Genomic DNA, 20,731 nt, shown 5'->3' with positions numbered 1-20,731 from the left:
TCTCCCCCAAAAAAGCCTCATCAACTCCCACCACTAGCTCCACAACTATCTGATGGATACAACTAATGCAAAGAATTTATCTGCAATTCATATATCTGACCAAAGACTTATACCCAGAATATATAAAGAAACTTTTAAATATAACAAGACAACCCAATTTTTAATAAGCAAAGACTTCATTTTTTAAAATATATACATGACAAATAAGCATCTGAAAATATCTGGAAAATGGACATTTCAACCACAAAAAGACACCACTACACACCTATCAGAATAGCCAATATTAGAGTTCCCTGGTGGCTCAGTGCATTAAGGATGCAGCACTGTCACTGCTGTGGCTCTGGTAGCTGCTGCAGCGTGGGTTCAATCCCTGGCCTGGGAACTTCAAAAAAAGACAGCTAATACTTAAAAGACTGAAAATTCCAGGTGAGGAAGAAAATGTGGAGCAAGTGACCCTGGCGTACGATGCTGCTGGGAATGTAAAGTGGTCCAGTCACTATGGAAACAGTTTAGCAATTTCTCATACAGTTAAATGTATACACACCATCCGATTTAGCAGTTCCACTTCTGGATATTTACCCAAGAGAAAGGAAAACATGTGAACACAAAATGACCTGTACAAGAATGTTCGTTACAGCTTTATTCACAAGAGTCCAAAACTGAAAACAATCCAAACGGAAAGCCATCCAAATGTCCAACCAGAGAAAGGACAAACCATGGTACATCCATACAATGAAAAGAGTAGTTAGCACTAAAACAGAACAACCTGCTGGCCCATGCAAACGCATGAATAAATCTCAGAAACATTCAATTGAGTTCAAGAAGCCAAATACATAAAAGAGCCTATGTGATTCCAGTGATAGAAATTAGATTGGGGTTGCCTCTGTGAGGCATTGGTGAGGAACTGACTGCAAAGAAGTATGAGAGAATTCTCTAGAGTGATGGAAATTTCTATAGCTTGATTGGGTGATGGTTATATAGGTATATATATGTCAAAACTCAACAAACTGCATATTCAAAATGTATGCATATTATTGCATATAAATCATACCTTTTTAATAAAACTGATTTTTTAACATCCATTCCCAACATTTATAAATATCTACACTAAATAAATACCAAATACTGAACAAATACATAAATACTATTTCTAATAGTACGTGCTGTATTGCAAGGGGAATATTTACCTCACTACATTTCTGGATGGTTATTGATAGAAAATAAAGAGCCTATTGGTTTGTTTATAGACACACACACACACACACACACACATTTTTTTTTTTTTTTTTTTTTGTCTTTTTAGGGCCACACTGGTGGCATATGGAAGTTCCCAGGCCAGGGGTCAAATCAGAGCTGCGGATGCTGGCCTACCCCACAGCCACAGCAACACCAGATCCAAGCCATGTCTGCGACCTACACCGCAGCTCATTGCAACGCCAGATCCTTAACCCACTGAGAGAGGCCAGGGATCAAACCTGCACCCTCACGGAGACTACTGAGGTTCATTACCCCTGAGGCACAACAAGAATGCCTGTTTATATTTCTTATATCCAGAAATCTTACCAAATTCCCTTATTCAGTTGTTTTTAACTGAAATCCGGCGGATTTTCTAAGCCTACGTTAACTTCTTTTTGGCATTCACTAGTCTTCCAAAGAACACTGAATAACAATGGTACTCAGCAGATGTCCTCTTTTTTCCCTACTCTATAGGAAGTATCTTAACCTCTGAGTGTTGAGAATAGTACTCGCTGTTGGACTTTACATAGTCCCTATGAGTTCGTAACTTCTATTTTATTAAGAATGATTTTTTTTAGTTTTCCACATGCCTTTTTCACATTCACTCACACAATATATGGTGTTTCTCCTTTAAATTATGGATGCAATGAAATATACTTACAGATTTCCTAATCTCTAACAAAATACAACCCTTGAATTACTCCTTTCATAGGCACTGGATTCTCTTTTGAATACATATTCACAAAATAACCTGAACTGTGGAGTTTTTTTTAAAATATTACCTTTATCAGGTTACAGTAAAGCTGGCTTCATGAAATGATTTAGGGAGTTTCTATCTTTTTCTGTGCCCTAGAAGAGTAAAAAAAAAAAAAATTAATTATAACTCTTTAAAGATTAAAAAGGATCTAACTGTGAAAACATTTAATAACTGTGAAACTGTCAAGTCTCCATGCTATTTTTTATAGTAGACATTGAATCTCCAATTTTTCTAGGGTAATTAGTCTCTTCATGTTTTCCACTTGTTAGATAAATTTTACTAGGCAGTCATTCATATCTTTTAAGTTTTCAAACATGTTGCTTTTGAGTTTTAGTTAATAGTTTACATTTGAATTTCCTTCTCCACCCTCACCTCCATTCTCATTTCTAGCTTGTATAATTTTGTTCTCTTCTTTTAAAATCAGGGTCAAAAAAGGATTATCTGTTTTATTGGTGTTTTCAAAAAACAAGCTTTTGGATTTACTGATGCAAGTTTGGGGGGTTTTTTTGTTTTACTAATTTCAATTGTTTTCTTTATTTCTTCTCGTACTACCATTTTGTTTCTGATAGTAATTTTGTATCTTTTTTTCCCTCTTCTTTAATAATAAAGACATTAAAGCCTACAGAATTGCCTAGTAGGGCAGCTTTCATTTGTTCCCAAGGTTTTTGGTAGGAAGTATTCTGATTTGTTTACTGAATATGTTGTTCTAATTTTTATTCCTTTTTTGATCCAAATGTTATTTAGGGAGGTGTTTCTAATGTCCAATATGATATTTAAATTACAGTTAACCTTGTTGGGGCAGTTTTTATTATTTCATACCAATTTTGTTGGATTACAAAGACTATGACCTGTAAAATCTGCTTTGTCGTTTATTACGGTATTTTTTTTATGGTAAAGTATAGACTGTTTTTATACATATTCCATGGACCTACGAGTACATCACATATATTTTTTCATATATACAAAAAATATATACAAAAGAATCTCTGTGAACACCTAAGGTTATAACCTGTATCACCCATACATAATCATGATTCTCCTTACTTTGCTTGTTCTTAATTTTTTTTCATGGCATGTATGTATTACGACCATAATTTACTTTTATAGCGCTTAGTGTTTACTCTCTGTCAAATCTAGATTAAAGTCCACCGAAGCTGGGACTTTCGTCTGTGTCCTTCACGATGTATCCCAATAGCCTACAAAGGTGCCTGGCACACGGCAGTTCCTCAGGAGTATCTGTTAGCTAAATAAATCATCATTACATGAGCCAGTAAAGGGCAAAACAGGAGTCCTGCCGGTGCCCATTCATTAACATGTTTCAACACCTGCTACAGGTCAGAACAGTGACGGCGCTGAGAACGCAGAGATGCACAGGTGCCAGTCCTCACCCAGCCAATAAGCTCCTTTTCCGGCACTTGAGAAGGAACGGGGTCGTCGGAGGATACTGTGAAGCAACGAGAAAAGGACTTCGTTTTGAAAGTGGACTCTATATGTACGGACCTCGAAATGCCGTAGCATCCAACTTTATGTTACCCTCGGCTCCACGCTCCTAACAACTAAAGCGCATCGGGCGCTCCAACCTCCGCGAAGCACCGGGCGGGGGGTGGCGGCGGAGTCTCCAACGGCCTCCCAGAAGCCGACTACCTTGCGCGGGTGCCCACTCGCGCGTCCCCACGCCCAGACCCCGGCGGAGACCGCGACGGGAGCGGACAGGCTCACTGAGAGTCGGCACTGCCCTCCGCAGGCACCGAGGTCGGACAGACCCCACGGCGGGGGAGGCCGCGTCGCCCACGAGCGAGGCAGCGGCGCGGCAAACGCCGGCGGGAGCGCAGACCGTCCCGGACGCGCGCGCAGAGCGCTGACGCCGCGAGCACGTCGTGCGCCCCCACGCGCACGCGCAACGGTCCCGCGGGCTCGGCTCGCAGCCTCCGCCCCGCCCCCGGGCCGGAAGGAGTGGCCGGCGCTTCCGGTGCCGTGCCGCGCGGGGGCTCCCTCGGTGATGTCGTGGATTCAAGCCGCAGCTCTGGTCCCAGGTCCTGGCGAGGAGGGGGACGTGTTTGACGAGGAAGCGGACGAGACGCTCCTGGTGCAGCGGGAATGGCGGAGCCACATGCAGAGACGAGTCAAAGTAAAGCTGCGTGGGGGGCGGGGGGCCCTTGCCGTGCCGGGCGTTGCGGGGAAGCGCGGTCCCGAGCGAGGAGGCCGGCGAGTCCGGGCCTGGCCCGGCGCTGCCCTCCCGACCCTTTGCCGCTCAGCGCGGTCCGCGTCCTGCCAGCATTTCCCAGGGCGGTACCTGGAAGCGTGCGCGCTCCGCGGGCGCCCGCGGGCTGCGTGGGATGCTGGGGACGGACTGAAATAAAGTCGTTCTGGGCTTGGAAGCGCTTCGGTTTGCTGGGGACGGCGAGGAAGGGGTGGGGGAGAAAAGTATACACCGTTCTAATGACGTCTGTCGAAGGACACGTGCACAGTGTACGTGGGTTGCTTGGGGGATGGGGCACCCGAAAGGTAGAAGGGGAGTTCACCGAGACAGGTGGAAAAACTGAACTGAGACTGGTGTCGAAGGGCGGTGTGGGAAGGCGAGAGTGGAATGCCGGTGGCCGGTAAGGGACTGTGATTGTGGGGTTGGGGGGGGGGTTGTGACTGAATGTGAATTATCTGTCTCTAATTTGTCTTGCTATTCACCGGGACGCTGCTTAATACCACACACCCAGTTTCCGGGCGAAGCGCTGGGAGCTCAGCTCGGGATGAGTACCAAATGATGAAGTTCATTCCACCTAATATCCTTGCCAGCCATTAAATTGCCATCAAATCTGCCCTTATTTAATGTTTCAGTAAAATAATAGTTGCTTGGCAAATACTCTGAAATAGAAATGCCGTATGTGAGGCTGAGCCTAGACCAGTATGTGTTGGGCATCTTTTGAGTGCTTTGCAGGACAGAATCCCTGCCACAGAGAATTTGCAGGTTATTTGAATGTAGGGATCAAGCAAAATTTCCGAAACCAAGCCTCTCATCTTTTTGCTAAACCAGTTTCCTATTTCCCTACTTCACTTCCAAGACCTCGGTAGCCCTGTTCACTGCCCCGCCCCATCCACCCACACCCATCCAGTCGCCAAGGGACCAGACGCTTAATTCTTCATGTTTACTTTCTGTGGAGCTATTGCTAACACAGTTTTTTAAACTATATAGAATCAGTATCTGTAAATGCGCCCAGTGGGTCTAGACGTCAAGAAGGGAAAAACCAATAGTAAACTTTTATGAGAAGCATAGTCTACTCTGGTTGTGTGGGTGGCAATGCCATGTGTTACAGAAGCAGGATAACACAGTAAGGCCTATCTCATCAGTTTTGTACATTGGGTCTCTGACTTATTGGGAAAACCTACGGTGGTTTACTTGGTGTTAGTTACAGCGGTAATTTCTTCGTTATCTCCTTATATTTAGGAGGGTTATAGAGATGGGATAGATGCTGGCAAAGCAGTAACTCTTCAGCAAGGCTTCAATCAAGGCTATAAGGAAGGTGCAGGAGTCATTATAAGTTATGGACAACTCAGAGGAACATTGAGGTAATTTTTAAAACTTAAATGCTGAATCATTTTAACCTCAGTACTACTGGAGGACTTTTAAAAATAAAATGTTTAAACTGAAGTGCTTTTCCTAGTGTTAACTGTAAGAGGGTGCTGCAGAGAGTAGAATAAAGTCGCCTTCAAAACGTCAAAAGTTCATCCGCTTTAATATGTGAGCCAGGTGTTGTCTTTATTGCCAAGAAACGATAGGGATATGTATTTGTTTGCTAACGGAATCACCGCCAATCTATACCTCAAGGAATTAAAAAGAACTTCAAATTTTGAATAAAGCTTTTAGTCTTGCGCATGTGGCACAACAGTCTACTAGACATCTAGACCAGAAGGACTTGATGAAGATTGTAGCCGGTGATAGAAAAATGATTCCATTTACTTTATCCTGAACTTTGAACACCCATCAAGATTCCATGGCAGTAATGACGTGTTTCAGAACCAAGTGATCACATGACACATGGAGCTGGGAGCATGACAGGTGTATCCTTGATGCTTTGTACATTTTAAACTGCCTTCTTTAGAGAACAGCATAAAATGCTTCAAGAAGTCACTGATTTTAGGAAGATATAAGAAGTTCCCTTGTGGCATGGTGGGTTAAGGATCTGGCATTGCCCCAGCTGTGATGCAGGTTGCAACTGCAATTTGGGTTTGACCTCTGGCCCACAAACTTCTGCATGCTATGGGTACAGCCAAAAAAAAAAAAAAAAGATAAAAAATAAAAACTATCAAAACAAAAAGTTTGAGGTTTGAGGCATTCCTTTTGTGGCTCAGCAGGTTAAAAACTGACATAGTCTCCATGAGGACGCCGGTTCAATCCCTGGCCTTGCTCAGTGAGTTAAGAATCCGGTGTCTCAAGCTGTGGGGTGGGTCACAGATGGGGCCCAGATGTGGTGTTGCCATGGCTGTGGCAAAGGCTTGCAGCTGCAACTCTTATTCGACCCCAAGTCTGGGAATTTCCATATGTTGCAGGTGTGGCCATAAAAAAAGGAAAAAAATTTTTTGAAGTTTTATAAAATTCAGCTGTCAGGAATCAGCATTTATAGTGCACAGTGGGAAAAAGATCACGTATTTGTCCTTCCATCAAGTTAAATTAATCTTTTATATTTAGAAAGCCTATTGCTAAATCTTATATCAACTGATTCCATTTTTAAAAACATTATTACTTCCCACAACTGTTATTTCATGACATGAGCAGTCTCAAATGTCAAAAGATACAAGTACTATCTGTACAGGAAAAGTAAAGGTATTTATTAAGGCTGGAAGAATTCTAACTTTCAAGAAAATTGTTTGCTCAGCAAAGTGTCTGCTCTCTCACATAAGTTGAAAAGGTGAAGTTGTCCGAAAACTTTCATCCCCTGGTGGCTCAGCGGTTAGCGAGCCTGACCAGCATGCATGAGGCCAAGGGTTCGATCCCTGGCCTCGATCAGTGGGTTAAGGATCCGGCATTGCCCTGAGCTATGGTGTAGGTCACAGACGCAGCTCGGATCCCGAGTTGCTGTGGCTCTGGTGTAGGCCGGCAGCTACAGCCCTGATGGGACCCCTAGCCTGGGAACCTCCATATGCCTCAGGTGCAGCCCTAAAAAGACAAAAAGACCAAAAAATATTTTTCCCCCCCAAACCTTTAGTTTTGATGGCAAACAACTGTATGGTTAGAACAGTGGTTTTTAACCCTGATTGTACGTTCTTATCAGCTGAGAAGCTTTAAAAATTATCCGCAGATGGGAGTTCCTGTTGTGGCTCAGTGGGTTATGAACCTGACTGGTATCCATCAGGATGTGGGTTCGGTCCCTGGCCTCACTCAATGGGTTAAGGATCTGGCGTTGCCGTGAGCTGTGGTATAGGTTGCAGACCTGACTCGGATCCCGTGTTGCTGAGGCTCTGGTGTAGGTCGGCAGCTGCATCTCTGATTTGACCCCTAGCCTGGGAACTTCCACATGCTGCAGGCGCAGCCCTAAAAAGAAAAAAGGGGAAAAAAAAAAATCCCCGGAGAGATTCTGATTTAATTGGTCTTGGGTATGACTGGGCCTTGCTGAGTTTAAAAGTTTCCCAGGTGCTTCTGTGTGCCTCCCGTCTTGCAAATCACTGGTTTGGAAGCAGGTCGATGTCCTTAAAGGAGGAGCTAATTTCTCAGCTCGTTCTCTGAGTTGTGTCCCTCTTCAGCAGAAGCGACACAGTCATGAGGGGAGAATCTAAAATCAAGAAAAGTGGGTGTGGAGCTTGAAGAAGAGGTCGTGACTTAGAAACAGTTTATACGATTAAGTCCAATTGTTTAATTCCTATTGAAAGATAATATCCTTGTATTTTTTAGTTTCCTGATTATTGACTTGTGTTACTATTATTAATAATTTTAAGAGAAACTTGTAAGCTTAGCGTCAAGAATTCTAAAAGCCTTTGATTGCGTAATTGTTTTCCTGTTTAACTCTTGTTTATATTTTTGCTCAGCGCTTTGCTCTCCTGGTGTCACCTTCATGATAATAGTTCAGCTTTGATCAGTGAGATAAATAATCTTCTGGATGCAGTTGGCCAGTGTGAAGAGTATGTGCTCAGACGTCTGAAATCAGTCATTTCACAGCCCCGTGTTGTGGGTTTGTTGGACTCCATTCAGGACATGGACCTTGGTCATGTAGCTCCAGCTGAGGAAGAGCTTGACGAAGCCGAGGAGGAAAGATTCTGTGACGGTCACGCTGAGGTTAACGAAAGCTGTGGTAAGAACCTCAGTGGGGTAGCCTGTTCATCTTTAAAATGTTGCGGAACGCAGGAGCCTGCACGTTCCGAAAACCCAAGCCTCACTTGGATTTTGGAGCAGACGGCCAGTTTGGTGAAACAGCTGGGGGTGTCAGTAGACGTGTTACAGCACCTCAAACAGCTGTAAAATTATCTTCGCTGTAATAATGAAAATAATGTCAGGAACATTCATAGAGCGTTTTGTTTCTGAACAAGCTAGAACCAAAACTTGTACTGGTTTCCACATTGAACACTTCACAGAAGTTTGAAAGGTTTTCAGAATTAACACTCTTAAATGTACCATAAGCCTGTTATCTTTGTCACTGGTAATTTTTTTTTAGGGCCACACCTTCAGCATATGTAAGTTCCCAGGCTGGGGTCCAATTGGAGCTGTGGCTGCCAGTCTACACTGTGGCCACAGCAACTCCAGATGCTTTACCCACTGATGGAGGCCAGGGATCAAACCCACATTCTCATGGATACTAGTTAGGTTCATAACTCACTGAGCCACATTGGGAACTCCTGTCACTGGTAATTTTTATGTAGTGTTAAGATGTGCTCAGAAATTCCAGTTTCTGATGAAAGTCAAGCGTTTTCAGACTCTGAATTAACAACAATGAAGAAAGAATCAGGCCACAGTTGACCCTTGAACAACACAGGCGTTAGGTGTGCCCACCCAGCATGAGGTCAAAAATTCTCATATAACTAACTCATGGCCGGCCCTCCATGTCTACAGTTATGGGTCTGCCATTAAATCAACTTCAGATCGTGTAGTACTGTGGTATTTACTGTTGAAAAAAATCCAAGCATAAGTAGACCCTCCTTGCAATTCAGACCCATGTGGTTCAAGCATCAGTTGCTGTTTTGTTTTTCGTTTTTGGCCACCCCACAGCACATGTAGTTCCCAGGCCAGGGATCAGATCCAAGCCACAGTTGTAACCTGTGCCATGGCTGTGGCCACACTGGGTCCTGTAGCCCACCGTGTCAGACCAGGGATCAAGCCTGTGTCCTGGGGCTCCAGAGACACAACCAGTCCATTGAATATATCAAGAACTCCATCAACTGTTGTTTTGTGAGGACTTAGCCTTCTGCGCCTGTCATGTTGTCTTGTGGTTAGGACCTCATCAGCTAATCAGAGGAATAAAAAATAATGTAATGGCAGAGTTCCCGTCGTGGCGCAGTGATTAACGAATCCGACTAGGAACCATGAGGTTGCGGGTTCAGTCCCTGCCCTTGCTCAGTGGGTTAAGGATCCAGCGTTGCCGTGAGCTGTGGTGTAGGTCGCAGACGCGGCTCGGATCCCGCGTTGCTGGGGCTCTGGCGTAGGCCGGCGGCTACAGCTCCCATTGGACCCCTAGCCTGGGAACCTCCATATGCCACAGGAGTGGCCCAAGAAAATGGCAAAAAAGACAAAAAATAAAATAAATAAAAACCTAATGGCTAAAGTTGTAAGTAGACACACATAGATATATAGATATGTAGATACCTATAGATATTGAAATTAAGAGGCTAATAAGTTTAAGAAGCTGAAGAAATGTTTATACTGATGATTAAAAGTAAGATACTAAAGTTTGCTTCAGGGAGTTCCCATCTCTGCTCAGCAGAAGTGAATCTGACTGGCATCCAAGATGAGAAGGGAGACAGTCCTCTCTCCAAAAGGTTTATCCCGAAATTTTAAAGAAAAAAGGGAGCTCCGGTCGAGGCTCAGGGATTGACTCACCCGATTAGCATCCATGAGGACTCGGGTTCAATCCCTGGCCTCCCTCGATGGGTTCAGGATCTGACATTGCCATGATCTGTGGTGTAGGTCACAGACAAGGCTTGGATCCCACGTTGCTGTGGTGCAGGCCAGCAGCTACAGCTCCAATTCGACCCCTAGCCTGGGAACCTCCATATGCTGCTGGTGCTGCCCTAAAAAGACAAAAAAAAAAAAAAAAAAATGGTTTCGGTTGTTACTGAAGTATGATTGACTGAGGTCTCGGGTGTGCAGCAAAGTGATTCAGTCACACACGTTGTTTCCCTTGTATCTTCTTACCAAATATTGGCTGTAGTTCCCTGTGCTGTGCAGTAGGTCCTTGTTGCTTATCTGTTTTGTATATACTAGGGTATGTGTGTTAATTTCAAATTCTTAATTTATTCCTCACCCCTTCCCCCTTTTGTAATCATAAATTTGTTTTCTATGTCTGTGAATCTATTTCTGTTTTATAAATAAGTTCATTTGTATATTTTTTAGATTCCACATATGAATGATATCATATAATATTTGTTGAAGTTTGTTTTAGTTTTATTTAAAAGTAAGGATACAATTCCATTAAAAATACATTTCATGGGAGTTCCCATCGTGGCTCAGTGGTTAACGAATCCGACTAGGAACCATGAGGTTGTGGGTTCAATCCCTGGCCCCGCTCGGGTTAAGCATCTGGCGATTGCTGTGAGCTGTAGTGTAGGTTGCAGAGGCGGCTCGGATCCTGCGTTGCTGTGGCTGTGGTGTAGGTCAGTGGCTACAGCTCCAATTGGACCCCTAGCCTGGGAACATCCATATGCCGTGGGAGCGGCCCAAGAAATGGCAAAAAGACCAAAAATATATATATGTATGTATGTATGTTTCATGCTCAAGTACTTAGTCTTTCCAAGTATGAATGAGTTAGCCTGCTACCTGACAATGTGCCAGATTATTCCTAATTACAGTTTTGCTTCATATTCACTTAGTGATAAAGCATCAAACCACTGACATCTCTATTACTTGTAGCAATATTCTTAGTCTAGCGTGGAAAAATTAGATCCAGATTTTTGCTCCAGGACCTAAGCATATAAGATCAGAAAAGGGTTTTTCATTATATTTTGGCCCAGAATACAAATTTGTATATATATATAAAACACGCTTTACTTCAGAGACACCAAATGGTTGCCTCATTGATAATCTTAATGTGTATCTACCATCTATTCTAAAAGACACGGTGAGAGAGAAAATCTGATAAAATGGGTCTTTCAAGAGATTGAGGAGTTCCCGTCGTGGCGCAGTAGTTAACAAATCCGACTAGGAACCTTGAGGTTGCGGGTTCAATCCCTGCCCTTGCTGAGTGGGTTAAGGACTTGGCGTTGCCATGAGCTGTGATGTAGTTTGCAGACGTGGCTCGGATCCCATGTTGCTGTGGCTCTGGCGTAGGCCAGTAGCTACAGCTCCTATTGGACCCCTAGCCTGGGAATCTCCATATGCCGCAGGAGCGGCCCTAGAAAAGGCAAAAAGACAAAAAAAAAAAAAAAGAGAGATTGAGAAAATGTACTCTTGTGATCTTAGAACCTCCTCAGAGCTCACTGAACATGACGAAATTCAAGCAACAGATTTAAGCCAGAAGAGCGCATAGTATTTCAGGACATATTCAGACATGCTGAGGATATCAAGTGACATTTGACGGCCAATTTGGGGGTGTTTTGTTTTGTTGTTGTTGTTTGTTTTGGCCGTGCCCACAACATGCAGAAGTCATTGGAGCTCCTGAGACCACCAAAATTTTTGTGATACACAAACAAGCAGGGAGTGGGCAGCTGAATTCACCTACCTATATCCTTACCTCGCTTATCTCCTTAGCACTAAGCATAAACTGTGTTTATGCTAAACCAAAATAAAAGCCTTGAGCCAAGCCCAAGTTGTAGTTGTCACCTATCTTCAAACTGAAATAAAGCTTTGTGTTCCGGGCGAAGATGGAGAGATAGGTATAGAGACACCCTTTTTTTTCTAAATACTCTTTTTCCATGTGGGCTATCACAGGATATTGAAGGTAGTCACCTGTGCTATATGGTAGGACCTTGCTTATGCATTCTGCATGTAATAGTTTGCATCTGCCAGTCCCAAACTCCCAGTCCATCCCACCCCCACTTGGCAACCACAAGTCTGTTTTTTTAAATGTCTGCGAGTCTGTTTCTGTTCCGTAGGTGAGTTCATTTGAGTCATGTTTTAGATTGCACATATAAATGATGTCATACAGTCTTTTTCTCCTTTGACCTCACTGAGTATGATAATCTGTAGGTGCATCCATGTTGCTGCAAGTGGCATTATTTCCGTAGTTTCCATGGCTGAGTATTATTCCATTGTATATATGTACCACATTTTCTTTATCCATGCCTCTGTTGATGGACATTTAGGTTGTTTCCATGTCTTGGCTGTTATAAATAGTGCTGCTTTGAACATAGGGGTGCATGGATCTTTTCAGATTACAGTGTTGTCTGGATATATGCCCACAAGTGGGATTGCTGGATCATGTGGCAACTCTTATCTTTAGTTTTTGGTGGTGCCTCCCCACGGTTTTCCGTAGTGGCTGTGCTAATTTACATTCCCAGTAAACGGGCAGGAGGGGTCCCTTCTCCACACCCTCTCCAACGTTCCTTATTTGTAGGTGTTTTCGTGATGGCCGTTGTGGCCGGTGTGTGGTGGTACCTCCTTAGAGCTTTACTTGGCGTTTTAGAGAGACGTGCGTAATTTCAGACCCAGAGACAAGTAAACATCGCATGTCGTGTTTGTGGACTGCCCTTCAGACTTCTCGCTCTACAGTTTCTATTCCAGTGAAAGTCGCAGGTCTCCATCATGAAGATACTTCACCATAGTTGCTTTTTTTGCTTTTGTTCTCATTTGCTTCCTTCTCTCAACAAACGTACTGGAGGGAGAGTCAGCCGTCTCCCCATTCACTCCTCAGCTTCAGACTGTTTTGCTAAGATCCCTGGTGGCTGCGGAACCAGCAACTGCCGGACGGGCTCTCAGTTCTCCCACTTGTCCCTCCATCTTTGCACGTTTTGCACCGTCCCCTTTACAGTTCCTCTGCAGCAGCGCTTCTCATCCTGCTCGTTACGCCTTACTTCTACTGGATAAAGTGTAAACTTGAATTTCATTTCCAGGCCCAAGCGCCTCCTGCTCCACCAGGCACATGCTACGCTCTTGCTTTTGCTTTTGCTTTTTTTTGGCTTTTTAGGGCCGCACCCACAGCATATGAAGGTTCCCAGGCTAGGGGTCTAATCAGAGCTACAGCCACCAGCCTTCGCCACAGCCACAGCCATGCCAGATCCGAGCTGCATCGGTGACCTACACCACAGCTCACAGCAACTCCAGATCCTTAACCCACGGGGTGAGGCCAGGGATCGAACCCACAACCTCATGGTTCCTCTCAGATGCATTTCCACTGCACCACAACGGGAACTCCCATACCACACTCCTTATGGACAGTGCTTCAGTGCTTTATGGGTAGTTCCCAACTTCTGAATTTACTCCCGGCTGCCCAGGACACTTCAGCTCCTCATCCTTTCCAGCACGTTCCTACTTATCCTTCAGTGCCAGCTCATGTTTTGACTCTCAGGCAGAGGTAGTCGCCCTTCCCAGGGCTCCCTCTGTGCCGCTTTCAGTACCTCAGAGTTCAGATTTGTTCAGGAAAACCCCTTGCTCACTCTTGTATCCCGGCACTTAGCACCACAGCCTGAGTGTAGATGCGTATGTGGCGCTTGATACGAGGAAAATTAACTGAGTCTTCCAGCCAAAATGAAATAAAACTGGGAATTCAGGGTTCCAAAATACATCATGGTACAGCCTTTTGTTTTTAGAAGGGAAAACTAACCTTTATGTTTGCCCTTTAGTTTTTTCTTTTAATTTTCATATTAATAAAAACCCACTATACAAATTCTGGTTTCATCTTGTACTAAGCTAAATAGAAACACAAAAGCAGTAATATTTACCAATCATTAAAAATCACACAAATGGGGGCATTCCTGTCGTGGCTCTGTGGTTAACGAACCCCACTGGTATCCGTGAGGACGCAGGTTCCATCCCTGGCTTCGCTCAGTGGGTTCGGTATCTGGCGTGGCTGTGAGCTGTGCTGTGGGTCACAGATGTGACTCATCTGGCGTGGCTGTGGCCGTGGCTGCGGGGTAGGCCGGCGGCTGCACCTCCAGTTCAACCCCTCGCCGAGGAACCTGCATGTGCTGCCCCAGGAGCGGCCCTTAAAAAAGCCGAAAAAAGAAAAAATCCACACAAATGAGTAATATTTCAATGTAACTTTTAATGATACTAAATTACGCTTATGCAGTTTAGCTATTCAGAAGAGAGAAACAGCTGCAAAAGAAGAAATGCGGAAGGACGCAAAAAGTGCTCCTGGCAGAAGGCCTTGGACGCTTGGAGCGGGAGCGTCGTGTCCGCTCACAGTCGAGAGGTGCAGCAAGAGCAGGAGCGGGGGCACGATGTGCACACGCGCGGCGGAAGGCTGCACCGCGTCATCTGCTCCTCCCCGTGGCAGCCCTTTGAGCAGCGCTGTGCGGTGTCCCCCCACCCCGGAGGCGAGGAGCCCAGGGCCCTGTGGCCGCACCACGTGTGCCGAGCAGCCCACGTGCGACCCCGGCGCCCGGCGAGCAGGTGCAGAACCGACACGGCCGCGGCGACCGTTCGCGGGCGGGCGCAGCTGCACCTTCCCCTGGCCCTTCGCGTCTCCTTTGCTGCATTTTTCCAGTCGTCCCCAGTCAGCACGTAGTATTTATGGTGTGTAATGAGAAGCAGCTACAAGGAACGAAAATTTTGTTTACATCAAGAGAGATTCCATTCCCCACTGGGAGGAGAAACTGGGTCATCTAGGAAAGGGAAGAGACAGCTGTGTTTGGGAGCTCCCGCCGTGGCTCTGCGGTTAATGGTTAACGAATCACCAGTATCCACGAGGACTTGGGTTTGATCCCTGGCCTCCCTCCGTGGGTGAGCACCCCGTGTTGCCATGAGCTGTGGTGTAGGTACAGAGATGTGGCTTGGATCCAGCGTGGCTGTGGCTGTGGTGTAGGCCGGCAGCGGCAGCTCCAATTTGACCCCTAGCCTGGGACCCTCCGTGTGTCATGGGTGGAGCCCTAAAAAGACCCAAAAAAAGTGTGTGTAGCATAAACAGAAACTAAATTCTCCTTGGACTCCTTAGACCCTCTACACGCCTCATGGAGAGGATAATTGGTGTCACTCACTGTGATAATGTTTCTTTAGCTTTTTCATAAATTCCTACTTTCGAAAACAAGGCATTCACTATTGAGAGGTGTAGCTATTGCTACAGGTCTGCGGAAAAGAACCAAGAGTCTTTCACATACACCAGACTCTTTTCTTGCCCTGTAAATAGCCCGATATTCCCATAGGGAAGGTTAACAACGTAGAATCCAAACCACGTGCAGCAGATTCACTTTTGCAGACGCCAACCTGGTGCTTTCCTGCGTGTTTCTGTCTTGAGAGAGAGGCCCTGAGCTGCATCCTGTTTATTTCCAAGGAGCTGTTGGATTCGCTCAAGGCCACCGGGTGGCGCTAGTGCACCCCGATATGTGCTGTGCGCCCAAGAGCAGGGAGCCAGCGATCATCCCGAAGCTCTTATCTGTGCCAGATTAAGTCGTTTATAAAATTGGGTGGGTTAGGGTGCACCCCTTTTTTAAAAATTCGAGGCTAAGAATTTTAAAAATGAAAGAATCATCAGGCAGGAAGCTGGTTCATAGCAGAAAACACCCTTCAGTCTCTAAATCCCTGAGGCCTAAAAATAAACACCTAGACCCCAAAGCCTTTGAACGGAAGTGGTATAAAATCAGAATTTTACATGCATGAAGCATTTCTCCTCTGTCCGAGGGCACTGCCTCAACTGTAACCTCCCCCTCCGCCTCACCCCTCACTCTGTTTCGCACACTCTCAGGCAACTCAGGATTCACCGGATAGGAAGGTCCAGAGAGACCACAGCTTACTTTGTTACCCTAGCAAATACATTGCAACCTTTTTTTTAAGTCAGCAAATCTATAGGTAAGTTTTTCTCATATCAGATAAAACTCATTCCAGCTCATATTTAAGCTTGTTCCCTTAAGAATTGCAGACTTACTGTTATATAATATTCCTTTCTTACAAGGTTTCCTAAAGAATTTTGAGCATAAATTATTTTGTTAGATCCTTTGTAATAATATATGAGTGATTTGACAGCAGTAGTACCGACCATTCTTGTCAATAAAGTGAAGCTGGACCAAAATGAAGATCTAATGTAAATAACTTGAAAATGAACTTTTTCTTCTTCGGAGACATTGCAAAACACTTTTCTTCAAATATCAGATCCTAAAATAACCAGGGATTCTAATTTGTGATTATAAAGTACAGGGAAACAGCAAATTGTACATTAGGAACCTTCAGTGATAAAATCACTGCTTGTTAAAAATTAACCATAAATGTTAATCTACCAGCTGTACTAGAAACTACTGCCACAGACCAAAACTCATTTAATTCATTTAGACATTTAAATCCCCAGTGGGTGCCAATTAAATTATTTTCATTTGAAATAACTTTGTTTTGCTGTTCAGGATGCCAAACGAGACGTCATTAGTCTGCATTTTAACCTTGTGGGCCCGAGTGAGGTTCGTGGGCCTCCTGAGTCGGGCGTGGTGTTGATGGTGATCCCGTCCGAGAGCTCAGAGACCAGGTTTTATTTCGATGTACTAGAACAAAGGCGTGCCTCCCGAAGGCAGCAGCAGGACTGGGGTCAGGGGTGTGATCCGCGTTTGCTCAGCTGCTCACAGGCTCCACCTCTGTGCTGTGCTCAGGAGACCTCTGACCTCCTCACAGTCACGGCTGTTGCAAAGCAAGTAACCAGGGGACAGCTTGAAAAAAATGAGGCAGAGTAAGTGGCCATTGACAGGTGTGGTTCAATTGATAGAATGAGCAGAGGGGCTAAGTGTGGTGAAAATCAGGGTAGCTTCTGGTTTGACAGAGTAGGTACCAAATCAGCGGTACCCCACTGCCAGGAATTTGACCTGAGAAAATAGTAAACGGGCAACAGAAACTTTCAACACAAAGATTGGCTGCCTATGTCGACTAGAAAGTAATTGGAAACAAACAACCAGCAATAGAATTGCTAAGTAAATGTTGACACATCCATGCAAGGAAACACCATATACTCATTTTTTAAGTGGAAGTCGCCATCAGATGTCATGTACGCATGTGTACAAATGATGTAAAACTTCGGAGATAAAAATCTGAAGATTATTCTCAGTTATGGTAAATGTATTAAAGAGTCAGGATTAGAGGAGTTTTTTCTTTTTCAGAACTTTTCTTCTTTTTTTACCTTTTAGGGCCACACCTGTGGCATATGGTAGTTCCCAGGCTAGGGGTCAAGTAGGAACGGCACCTACCGGTCTACACCAAAGCCACAGCCGCACCAGATCTGAGCCACATCTGCAGCGTACACCACAGCTCACGGCAACGCTGGATCCTTTAACCCTCTGAGTGAGGCCAGGAATCGAACCCGAGTCCTTGTGGATACTAGTCGGGCTCGTTACCACTGAGCCACAACGGGAACTTCCTTTCAGAACTATCTTTTATGTCATTGGGCTATTTGACAATAAGAAAAGAAAACCATTTGGAGAAGTATTCGTTTTCAAGAAAAAGAACAATATTTACTTTATCCTGGAAATCAGAATCTGGGAAAAAGACAAATATGCTTAATTCAAGCAGTTGATCAGGAAAAGATCCCCGGACTACTCTCTGGTAAGGGGTACAAGAAATCAGCAAAAGTTTATGAAGTTCACACATTTTTCCAAGTATGCCAAAAAAGCCATTGCTTTTTGCCTTCAGTTCTCTTTCGGCCAGGCTTTGTAAGGTTTTACTTCGGCTGATGCTACCAGTTACACCAGCCATAACGGGAGTAGTGTGCCAAGAACATGGGTGCATTCTTGGCAGCATGAGTAAACTGGCTTTCTTAAAAATCTCTGGGACTGCCTTCTCTTAAAGAAATAAAGTTTTTATCGGATTTGTTACAATATTACTTCTGTTTTAAAAGAGAAAGATCAATAAGGTTCAAAAAATTGGGACTACTGTTAGCCCAGTTGTGTTCTTTTGCACTCACTCCTGGGGAAAACCAATATCATACATATAAATCGCTTCTACACAATGTATAATATCCAGTAATAAGACACTCGGACAGAACCTCAGAAAATTCAATGAGAAGTGACTGCTAACTTACAGGGATTTGAAGGAGTCTGTATATTCATATCGTTTCTTTGGTTCTCGATATGGACTTGATTGTGGCAATAACGTTGGTTAAGTTTGCCGTGAATAAACGGTGTGCGTGTGAGCCGTCTACTTCCCCAAGGAGATTTGAGCCCCTTCGTGTCCGAGTGTGTAAAGCGGAACTCATGGCAGCCGTCGTCTTGTTCCGTGGGGATCACGCACCATGAGGGGTGTAAGGCAGCGCTTGCCAGGCGTTGGGCACCCTCCGCGCTCAGGAGGGGAGGGCGGGCACCCTGCAGTGGCTGAGAACGTCGGCTCTGAGCCGCAGCTCCGTCTCCCACAAGTCGCGGACCCTGTGCCTGTCTCTTCCTCTCGCAGGTGCTGGTGCTCATCGCAGGTTGCGGTAAAGATGGAGTGAATCTGCACGCGCGAAGCACTGCGCACAGCTCCTGGCGCAGGTTCCTGGCTCTCACCGCACGTTAGCTCTTGCTGCATTTTCTCCTGAGCATCACGCCTGCAATTTGGATAAACTGCAGCAAGAGGTTGACCTGTCTTGATTCTCTGCCTTCACTCAGACACAATCAAGCTTCCCCTGACATAGGAGGTCCCGTCGTGGCTCAGTGGTTGACGAATCCGACTGGGAGCCATGGGGTTGCGGGTTCGATCCCTGGCCTTGCTCAGTGGGTTAAGGATCCAATGTTCCCGTGAGCTGTGGTGTAGGTCCCAGATTCAGCTTGGTTCCTGCATTGCTGTGGCTCTGGCGTAGGCTGGCGGCTACAGCTCTGATTAGACTCCTAGAATGGGAACCTCCACATGCCACGGGTGCAGCCCTAGAAAAGGCAAAAAGACAAAAAATTTAAAAAATAAAAGTAAAGTGGCGGTGATCAGTGAGGTTTTTGGAAGCGCGGGGTGGGGCGGTTTTTGGCTGCCAGAGTGATGGAGGGAAGGGTACTCCTGGCAGTAGTTGTGGGGAGGGGCTGCCATGCATCCTGCACTGCCCAGGTCAGTCCTGCAGCAAAGAACGTCAAATCTCCGGCAGACGGTCACGCCAACGACGACAATAATGATCTAAGCCTAGGGTCTCACTAGGGTGTCACTGCATCTCAATTACAAACACTTTCATCCTAACACTTACTTTTCCAAATGATAAAGTAATTAGACTCTATGTAAAATAATACCCAAACATTACAGAAACATTGTCAAAAGATTATTTAGGAAAAGTAAACCTACCATGTGGCCACCAGTTGTGGACTAAACTGTATGTCCCCCCAAATTCATGTCGAAGCCTTAGCCCCTAGGGCCTCAGAATGTTCCAAGAGAGAGAGCAAGGGCCTCTAAGGAGTCGATGGGGTTTAAATGAGGCTGTTAGGATGGGCCTCATCCCCAGTCTGACTACTACCCTTAAAGAAGAAATTTGGACGCCCCCAGAGCCGTCCCGCTGAGTGCATGGAGGAAAGAGCCTGTGAACACACGGCAAGAAGCCTGCCGCCTGCAAGCCAAGGAGTGAGGCCTCGTAACTTTGGGTATCTAATCCCCAGGACTACGAGGAAATAAATTTCTGTTGTTGAACATCTGGTCCATGGTATCTTGTTACAGCACCCCTGGCAAACTAGTAAATAACCTCTCCAGATTCTTCCAGGATCTTTCTAGCAAATGGCACAACGTTATTTCATAGAAATTCATTGTTTCAACAGATCTCTATTGAGTACTTACTATATTCAGAGAGGATTTGTTGGTGTGCAAAACAAATCCCACTGAAATGAGATCATACCGAATAAACAAAAGCAGGTTTATCTTTTCGCTTAAAAATATATCCCACGTATCTGTGTCAGTCACGGTGGCTGTCATTTCTTGAGGCTCCGGCACGGGGACAAGCACTGCTTACAGTGTCTTAGAGTACCCCTGTCCCTCCGAGCCCAATGAGATGATGGATTGGAAAAGCCTCTTGGAGAAACTAAAGCTCAAGCTAGTGTGCAATCTGCCCTCCACTGTGGCCCGCAAGCCTGGATGGTAAATCATTGTGTTTACGCGGAAACTGAGGCCCCGAGGAGATGAGCCCTGTCGGGGCTCTTGGCTGTGCTCAGCGAATGGATTCTGGTCAACGGAAGCGCCCCCCCCCCCCCGAGCCCCAGATTCTTGGAGGATCGCAGGGAACCAAGGGGAAACCAAGCTCAGAAATTTAAGGGAGGGGGACAGCAGCCTGCCAGCCACCACTAGCCACTTCGACACTTGACGACGCTGCTGATGCTGCAGATAATCTGTCATCCGGGGTTTTCCCTAATCCCTTCCCACCCTGAATCCCAGGCAAGAGTGTGCAGTTAATCGTCCTGCCGGGGACAGAGAGAGGGACCTCTTGCACCCACACTAAGAGAGTCACGTCTGCCAGCAAGCCTCCCGCCGTGGGAGGGGGATCCCCAATCAGGGAAGGAGGCTGATGCTGGGCACCCAAAAGGGCCAGGGTCCACTACACG

The 20,731-nt window shown here is 45.4% G+C and overlaps 2 protein-coding genes across 46 annotated transcripts in view; one reads left to right on the top strand and one right to left on the bottom strand.

Moving 5' to 3' along the window:
* The window catches only part of LOC102158154 (uncharacterized), a 145,383-nt gene extending 141,538 nt beyond the window's left edge, over positions 1-3,845 (bottom strand). For 21 of the 44 annotated variants that reach the window (XM_085004914.1, XM_085004952.1, XM_085004930.1 and 18 more), the window contains exons 1-2: positions 3,494-3,845; positions 2,019-2,085 (exon numbers count right to left, since the gene is read on the bottom strand). The gene's annotated coding sequence lies outside the window, so the exon portion shown is untranslated. Of the gene's footprint in view, positions 1-2,018; positions 2,086-3,381 lie in introns of all 44 variants that reach the window. The other 23 variants (XM_085004944.1, XM_085004913.1, XM_085004920.1 and 20 more) reach the window with 3 other exon arrangements.
* Positions 3,846-3,948: 103 nt separating this feature from the next.
* Positions 3,949-19,829, top strand: YAE1 (YAE1 maturation factor of ABCE1). 2 transcript variants are annotated; one of them, XM_085004911.1, is made up of 4 exons: positions 3,949-4,121; positions 5,433-5,554; positions 8,009-8,271; positions 18,639-19,829. In XM_085004911.1, exons 1-4 carry the CDS (start codon positions 3,993-3,995, stop codon positions 18,665-18,667), a joined length of 543 nt encoding a protein of 180 aa, XP_084861037.1. In that variant the 5' UTR covers positions 3,949-3,992; the 3' UTR covers positions 18,668-19,829. The 2 variants fall into 2 exon arrangements, with proteins under 2 accessions (XP_084861037.1, XP_003360265.4); XM_003360217.6 differs by lacking the exon at positions 18,639-19,829 and having other exon boundaries at positions 8,009-10,622.
* The last annotated feature ends 902 nt before the right edge of the window (positions 19,830-20,731 follow it).

This window comes from Sus scrofa, chromosome 18 (assembly GCF_054392235.1).
Source record: "Sus scrofa isolate SSC_HxYL_T2T_F1_AM1 chromosome 18, Sscrofa_HxYL_maternal_Yorkshire_Landrace_v2.0, whole genome shotgun sequence".
In the NCBI taxonomy this organism is placed as follows: domain Eukaryota; kingdom Metazoa; phylum Chordata; class Mammalia; order Artiodactyla; family Suidae; genus Sus; species Sus scrofa.
This window is presented reverse-complemented; position numbering and strand designations above follow the sequence as displayed.